Raw genomic sequence first — 9,262 nt, forward strand, 5'->3', positions numbered from 1 at the left:
AACAAACCTGATATCATAAAAATACAGTTGTAGGTTTGAAATTCTTTAGCACCAACAACAACAAATATTTTAGCAAAATATATTTATTTTAGTGTCAATGTATATTTTAGTCAGAATTATTGCGCTCCTATTCTATTGCCCTCCATCTGTCGCAGTGGCGCTCCTTCACGGAAGTTTAGCTACGCGTTTAGCTCGTCCACTCATGACATCAAAATGGAAATATTTGCTTGACTTTCTAACATTAACAGATGGCGAATATGTCCCTGAAACGTAAGTTATGCACTGAGGAAATTATTGGATGTCACTTCAGTTTAAAGATTATTAATAGAGGTATATTTGTTTCCACCAATCGCTGCACAAGTGAAGCACGAGCCCTCCCGGAACCCATAGAGAGTGCATTGCAGTCCCTGCAGTTCGGAAAAAAAAGTCTTTGTATGGAAGTCTACGGAAACACTCTGGCCAATTCTCGGCCAGAGTGAAATCGCCCAAAAAGAGGTGGTACTCCACAGAACGTGACTTGACGCTGATTGGACTATATCCAGAGGCAGAACAACAGTGACTGCTAGCGTAACTGTGGCTGAATGCGAATGTGATTGAAAAAGTCCCTTTCACACTTTGGTGGTGCGACGCCCAATCGCCCTAATGAAGAAACCGCCTCTGTCAACTCTGTTAACATTTTAGCATATTCTCCAAATAAATAGTCATATAGGAGCATTTCTATATAGGAGCTCATGGACGTTGTAATGTTGCTAACTTGTAAACCCCCACTGCATTGCCCTCTGTCCTGAGCACCACTAGAGGACACAATGTTGTGATGCCCTTATGCAACCATTTGGATAGCACTGGGAATTGATCTGGATAGTGAGAAATTGTCCTTTGCAATTATGTCTTCTATGTCTATTGTTCCTATTCTCAAACTCCCAGCTGTCCTGGAAATCAATACATCATCCAGAAATGATGTCTTTAAATAGGAGAGGACAGAAATAGAAATAATTAGAATAGCACTTTCAGTAAGTTGAGCATCTACAATAAAGGATGCTATACTCAAGATCAATTTTCATGGGACACATCAAATGTCACATAGAAGGATTCAGCTAAATGAAATAATGTAATGTTCAGGGAATGAGTAGTAGTGGGTCCAACGAAACACTCTGAATGCAGGTTGCAATTCATAAACAAAACTATGAAACTAAATGAATGCAAGTGAATAAATTTGCTTCTTATCAACTTGTGGTCAAAGGAACTTGTTATTGCCTGTTGTCATAGCATAAAAGGCCTATGACAATTTTTAAGTGTCACTGTAATGACTTCTGCAAAATGAATGTTTTAAATATGCAAATTAAAGAAACACCCCCCACATAAACATACCATCTTTTCTGTACAGGCAGATCTCCACTTTCCTTTCTTCAGAGCCCAGTAAGGCTTTGGCCATCTGGGCCATCGCTGGTCGTCCAGTATGCGGCCCATACAGAAAACTGCACGTACACGGCTTTTGCATGACCTCTGCTCGTGTGTAGCCGCACATGCTGCAAAAGCCATCATTGCAGAAGATAATGGCACAGTTTTCAACTCGAGCATTGGCGATGATGAATTTGCGATCTGTTGAGGGACAGTAAAAATAAGATATTCATTAATCACATCCATGTAGAACCAAAAAAAATTATTAAAAAAAGCCGCCATTCTGGATGATAGGATGTCTGTTTTAACTTGACTTGCTGAAAAAGTGATATACTATATGACATTTTGTTGTGGTTTAACTACAGTAAAAAAAAAAAAAAAAAAAAAAACTCAAATATTTGAGACAAGAATGCTCAAGACAAGAGTTGATATATATAGGGCCTATATAATATAAATATATATACACACACACACACATATATATATATATATAAAGAGAGAGAGAGAGAGAAAATCCTAAAAAGTTCACGTTTCAAAATGTTAAACCTTTAACAATACAGCTATTCTGACACTTTTAAAAAATCGTAAATCGTAATATCTACAAATCCTAATAACAATCATTTAAAAATAATCGTCGTCAATCATCATCATTCAGTGCACTTTTAACAATAAATAAATAAACATGTCTTCACTTACTCTGCCCCTCGAATTTGCGAATGATGGTGTCCAGAAAGGTGTTCTGAGGCGCAACGTGTCCCCGTCGAACAGGCATTATGTCCTATTTCGGTGGGGCCAAAAAGTTCTGCAAGTTCTTCCTCAGCTTGTGCTTATCTATATAATCGCGATATATCGACTCTACAGCCAGGTCTCATACATGCACACAAGCTTTTCGTGTACACCTCATCGACGTAAAAGCAACACGAGCGCGCGCCTCTTTGAAAGTCTCCCAGTAATTACGCATTGAATCTGTCAGTGCGCGAGTCCTCGCGCTCAGTAAATCATCTGTCTGTCCAATTACCTCACGTCACCTGCTTCCTTTTTTGCAAATTGATGCAAATCAACTTTCTGTCCCAGTTTCTCAATCACTTGCTCCTACGCGCTGTGAAACAGTTCCTCTGTTTGGGAGCGCTTAAATAAAATTGACTAGTAGTAGACTGATAGTGAATATGGAGGCTGGAGAGGCAAGTGAGATGATGGATGGGGAGGGGGAATGAGTCAAGGGTGTGGAGGACCACATGATTCATTCATCCTGATGTTACCTTTCAGTGTGCCGATGTTCAGCGAGCACAAATCCGATTTAGAGTGTCATTCGCGACTGTAAGTTAGACCAGGTTGAGAGCAAACTATAATACTCACAGTGGTAGCAGAATAGCTAAGAAAATGTTTTAGTACTGTGTTTGGCTAACATGGACAGTGACCTCTAGATGATTTTCATGTATTTGCAAATGACCTTTAAAGTATAAATTCAACATAAAGATGATATAATATGCTTGATATTAATAGGCTTATGCTATAATATAGGCTTGTTTGTTTGGAACCAGTGTTTTAACTCGGGGTCCACAGACCCCTGGGGATCCAAGGAGGAACTGTAGATTTAAAAAAGTTTTCTAAATGTACAAATTTATATTATGTGGAAATACAAAATGTGAATTTTAAAAGACACAATAGGCAGCTTGTATTGTCAATATTCTTGCGGACTTCTTAAAGTACATTGATTTTGACATTATTGTCTTCACTTGTAAATTAAATGAACACTTTTTTTTAGCATATTAACAATACTAGTATGAATATTCAAATATCTGTTAGCATATTAACAACAAAAATTAACCATCATTATTTGCTTTTGTTATTATTAAGAGTTATTAGATAGGCTAGTGTAAAATATATAATTTTAATAGGTTTAGGCCGGGCTGTCTGACAATCTGGTTGGGGGTTCCTGTCATGTTTGGTTTTGGTATCATGTTTAAGTTTCATGTTTTTTATTTTGTATTGCCACAGTCATGTTTTCTGGTTCCTTGTCAAGTGTTTCCATTTCCCTCATGTGATCATGTAATGTGCTTCCCTTGTCTAATGTGTCATGTTCTGATTGGTTGTTTTGGTCATGTGTTTCATGGCAGCATTCACACTTACGTCTACATTAATCCAGATATGAAGATTTGAAAACTGTGTTTACATTTTAAAAAAGCTCTCCGTCCACACTAGCGTTTTTAGGCGTTTCCCAAAAGTTTCTCATCTACACTGAAACGTTGGAAAACGCTAAATTCACCTCACTGTGCATGCATGCGTAAAGCCTCACAAAAGTCACCGTATGTTTGGTCTAAAACGCAACTGCTCTCATGTTTTGCCGCAGGACAGCAAATGTGAGTACATTTTCTGTCATCTTTGCAGGACTGTGATATGAAGAGTGTGCAAAGTCACATATTTTAGCAACAATGTGAAAGTGAATAGCACATAAATGGCACAATACCGGTATAAACATGAATATCTATTGGTACAATATGTGTCACATGACTAAATTTTCGCCATCGTTTTTAATTACCTCCGTTTTGACAGTCCACACTCCAATGCGAAATGTATCCACTTTGGAGAGCATTTTCAAAAATGTTCGTTTCATTAATAAAAACGCAGTCTCAGTGTGGACGGAAGGCCAAAACGGAGAGAAAAAGATGCGTTTCAAGTGAAAACATCTTAGTGCGGACAAGGCCTTATAGGGTTTGTTCACACTTGGCATGTTGGTTTCAGGCTACGTTTACACGTGGCCGGCTATTTTCATAAACAGACATCCCTCTCCATTTTCAAAATTAACATCGTGCACACCTGTCACTGTCAGTTTTCAGAAAAGTGTTCGTTTACATGAACCCGTGTATATATGCCATCAAAAGCATGCCAAACCTGTAGATGGCAGTGTAACGAGAAGCTTAAGCCCACGTTAGCCAATCAGAATCCCAAAAATAAAACAACAGCAACGAATCACTTCCTCTTTCTCTTTTGAACAAAGATTTAGCCAAATCAGAGAATGTCTAATAAGGCGAGAAGTTTCACTCTCAGTACACTTCCGGCTTCTGAACTGGTTGCAGTTCCACTCTTGTTCCATATGAGGGCGCTCACAGGACGAGTGCAGAATGAATGGAGGTCTATGGCAGTATACCCATCAAAATCCACTTTTCTCAGGATATAATTTTTTGTCTAGTAATTTGAATATTGTATTCGAAAGGAGATGCAAAGAAATTACACATTGCTGGGTGTTAGATTTTTTAGAGTCACTTTTTTGCTTTAAAAAGTATTTTAAAGTGTCAATGACGTCATACACATCGTACGACCAGAGATACTGCTTTACGCCAATCCTTCAGTCACTTTGGTGCTTTCGCGCTCTGCACTTTCTTTTCTCTCGAGGCATCGACAACACAGCTGACACAGGTAAATACACGTGCTAGAAGAGTTTTTGTTTTGTTTGTTTCTGGTCCCGCTTCGGATGCCACGATGCCATCAAGCGGTATCTTTGGCCGTAATCAGTCCTTCACTGACCAATCAGCGTTCATTAGCAGAATGCTAGCGTATTATGGGCAACAACAACTCAACCTGTAAGAAATCGAAAGGACATAAGTACTCGTTCATTCAACTTTCGACCTATAACCCATGTTGAACTTGCAAAACCTACTATCGAATCTGAGATTTCTCAACGGCAATCGGGTGAAAGAGGCAAATTTAGCCGTCTAGCCCCATAGACTCCCATTCATTCTGCACTCATGGGCGATCGCCCCCAGTGGAACTCTGGTGGAACTACAACCAAAATTCGGTACAATAGGACTTAATAGGGAGTGGGCAGGCTCTCCGTAGACGGGCTCTGGCCAAATGAAAATGTAAACATTTGACGCAGGTGCAAGTTCTGTCGCATACTATGACATCAGCTGCCTAAAACAAAATTTTTCTCAGTTTACATGCAAACGTGCAAACAAAGTTTTCCAAAATCTCCACTCTGGCCGGAGTTTTTCGAAAGAATCGTTTTCAGAGGCAAATTCTCCGTTTGCATGTAAACGAAGGGCACAAACGAAGGGAAATGTCTCCGTTTTTTTCAAAATAACCATGTACGTGTAAACGGGGCCTCATTAAAACGAACCCTGGTGTGATTGCTCTGTTAGTGCAGTTCATTTGAATAAGTGTGAAAGCTGCCAACCGAACCCTGTGACCTGTTGCACGAAGCTAGCTGAACATACTCTGAGTTTCAGAGTAGGTTTAGACTTGACAAATCCAGGTAAATCCAACCTGGTTTACATCAGGTTCAGCGGTCTCACAAACCTCGGTATAAACATTCTCTGTCAACTCAGGTTTGATCCAGTTTGCAATTAACTCTGAGCACATGCACCTGAAAGTGTGACACATGCGGCAAACAGCCAATCACACGGGGCATGGAGAGCGTCAGTTTGATTCACTTCTCGCGAAAGAGTCGCGCAATTTACTTCTCTTCTGAAGATTAAGAGATCATTTTAAAAATTATCATGAAATTAAAAGCATTTACAAGGTAGGAATATACACTGCTGCTGCAGCGAAAGTTTGAGAAGGCAGTTGAAAGAAAATGTCTGACTATATCAATGCATGATGTGAATCAAAGAAATAGGCCTAATAATTATAGATTCACAAAGAGCTCAAATTAATACATTTTGTCTAACAGCACTATATATGAATGCATTGCATTTATATTAATTTAAAAGCAAAGTTTAATATTACTTGTCAAATAATAGACTATAGTTATATGAATATTATATTCATTAAAAGTATTTCAAATTCATACAGTCTAATTAGCAAAAGATGAGCAATTGCGTTTATAGTTGTACGTTTTTTCACTTAAGGTTGTGTTCGGGTCATTTTGACCCGGAGAAGATTTTCTTTTCCCCAAAAATACTAGTTAATGTTATGAAACTTAGTGACTTTGTTCACAAAGGGTACTTCTCTACCCTACTAATACTTCTTCTCAAATGTTTTTTAGGGAGGGTTTTGTCACCTTGTTACACTTGTTGTGTTCCCGGTCAAAAATGACCGGCCTACAAAAAATTGCTTATTAATATCTCATTAAACTATATTATCACCGAAAATTGGATTCAATCTTTTTGTCAACTTGTTTTCTTTCAGTTAGGACTGGTTTTATATTTCTATTTGCTTCTGATTAATTGTAGGCCTCATTTATCTTAGAGTAGGCATCTAATTTTTTGAGTAAAAAAAGCATTATTTATGAATATTTTCACAATATTAAATAAAATATGAAGAAAAATTGCTCTGTTTATCACACTAGTGTGCTTTAATGTTTAATTAGGGTGTTTGTTTTGAAATGCTTTTATTTTGTACAAAATGGCACAAAGTTATATTTGTGGTGTTCCCGGTCAAAATTGGCCGGCCATTGAAAGTGAATGGGAGAGACTGAAAATAAGAGACAAATTTAGTTTTCAGGAGTATGTTCACTATGTTCATGTACACATGTGCATGTGTGCTTGCAAACATTGAGCCCTTGGACCTGTGCATGTGTGCTTGCAAACATCGAGCCCTTGGACCTGTGATTGTGTGGATACATGCATACACACGCTACCCAGACACACACACACGTTAAACCACACATTGAGTATTACACACATTCTTTTTCAACTAGAAACTTGATCCTGCCCTGAACTGCATCTAATATCCATCTGACATTCTCTCACACACATACACACACACACACACACGTATGCACAAACTGGATTTAGTCCGCAGTGACCCAGCTGTTTCAAAAGAATCTTTCTTTCATGTTCTTTGTTTCATCACAGTTTTCAGACAAAATATTATGACATTTTGTTTGCATTTATTTTGTAGCAGCTCAATGGCGAAGAAGCTCTCTGTGCACGATGTTCTTCATCAGATCATTGATCAAGACGCTAATGAGGAGGAGGCGACGCAGAATGAATCTTGCAGTGAAGGAGCATTAGAAGATGTACAGTATCAGAAGAAGAAAGCACCACATGCTACAGACCTTGAAACAACTGATGACCAGCAGTCTTCCAATGATGAGGGCCCACTTGATGTTACGGTTACATTCTGGTCGAAAGATGGAACTTTGTCCTGGTCTTCATCCCCACCTATGAGGCAAGGTAGTTTTTCATCTGAGATTCATCCTGCATCACCTCCTCACTAGTGTCTCGATCAATTATCTGATGAAGAACATCATGCACAGAGAGCTTCTTCGCCATTGTGCTGCTACAAAATGAATGACAAGCAAGACACTATGAAGCATAATATAAATGTACAAATATACGGTAGATGTTATAGCACAGACACATGTGTCTGTGCTATAACATCTATATTTGTACATTTTAGTCCCAAAACAAAATGTCATAATATTTTCTCTGAAAACTGTGATGAAACAAAGAACATGAAAAATTCTTTTGAAACAGGGTAACTCTGGACTAAATCCAGTTTGCGCATACGTTTCTGTCTGTCTAACTGTCTGTGTGTGAATGTCAGATGGATATTAGATGCAGTTCAGGGTAGGATAAAGTTTGTCTGTGAAAAAGAATACTCAAAATAGTTTGTGTGTTTTAACGTGTGTGTATGTGTTTGGGTGTCGTGTGTATGCATGTATCCACACATGCACAGGTCCAAGGGCTCGATGTTTGCAAGCACGTATGTAAATATGTGTACATGAACATAATGAACATGCTCCTGAAAACAACATTTTTCTCTTATTTTCAGTCTCTCCCATTCACTTTCAATGGCCGGCCATTTTTGACCGAAATGAGATGCTTATACTCTCAGATAAATGAGGCCTACGATTAATCGGATGCAAATAGAAATATAAAACCAGTCCTGATTGAAAGAGAATAAGTTGACAAAAAGATTGAATCCAATATTGGGTGATAATATAGCATAACAAGTGATTTATAAGCTATTTTTTCTAGGCCGGTCATTTTTGACCGGGAACAGTTACCTGCTGGGTAGAAACTGAAACCAAACCAGTTTTGTGCAACAGGCCACTGGTTTACTTTGCACCAAGTTTCCAAACGAACTCGGGTGCAGTTCGAATGAAATATAAACGCAACACGGACCAAGTAACGTTAAACAAAACAAAAACGGGATATCGATGTGGCTATGCACATACAACGAGCGCATTTAGCCCCGCACACATCGTTTAGGATCTATAAGTTGCGTCACGAAATATACGTAGGCCTAATAAAAGCCAACCAAACAGTAGCCTACTATGTAAACATTGTTTTTCTTTTGTTTTGTTTTTAAACCGCTTTTTTTTTTTTTTTTTTTTTTTTTTTTGGTCCAGATCAAACGAACCAAACATGAGTGAACACAGCCGGATCCCCAGACTGTAAGCAAAACCACATGCAATACCACACTATTACCTGACATTTATTTGCATATGTAATGCTTTAACGGTTGGTGACATATCTTCGGAAAAACTCCTGAGATCTAATGCCAGTAATTATAATGCCATGCCAGTGCATTGCCATTTCACTCACGTTGGATGCGTCGATCGTCACATTTGCATAGGCCATATTATTTGAATTCATGATTGGTTGACTGCCAAATTAAACTATTAAACAGAACGATAAACTAACATTATGAACTGGTTGAAGGTAATCTCAAATAAGCGTTTCTGGTCAGCATGATTCAGCTTGATTTTCGGTTTTTGTTTAGAGGCAATCTTATCACAGTGCAGGTCAAGGTGTTTAACTATGTGCAATGTAGGCCTACAGCTTATAATACTCCATATAGGACAGAGACAGACTGAACTGAAAACTCCAGTTTATATTTTGTTCAGTGTCTTTAAGCAAAGCACATTCTAGTAGTTTATATGTTTACTTTATTATTTTTACCATACTGTTTTATT

The 9,262-nt window shown here is 38.3% G+C and overlaps 1 protein-coding gene across 1 annotated transcript in view; it reads right to left on the reverse strand.

The window, feature by feature from the left end:
- Positions 1–2,170, reverse strand: part of kcnh2a (potassium voltage-gated channel, subfamily H (eag-related), member 2a) — a gene marked incomplete at its 5' end in the record, with an annotated part of 52,919 nt that extends 50,749 nt beyond the window's left edge. The window contains 2 exons of the mRNA XM_084412384.1: positions 1,369–1,599; positions 2,095–2,170. Coding sequence (XP_084268510.1) covers positions 1,369–1,599; positions 2,095–2,170 — 307 coding nt within the window. The remainder of the gene's footprint in view (positions 1–1,368; positions 1,600–2,094) is intronic.
- Positions 2,171–9,262: the final 7,092 nt, after the last annotated feature.

The sequence above is a fragment of the Rutilus rutilus genome, assembly GCF_951802725.1.
Source record: "Rutilus rutilus genome assembly, chromosome: 6".
Classification (NCBI taxonomy): Eukaryota; Metazoa; Chordata; class Actinopteri; order Cypriniformes; family Leuciscidae; genus Rutilus; species Rutilus rutilus.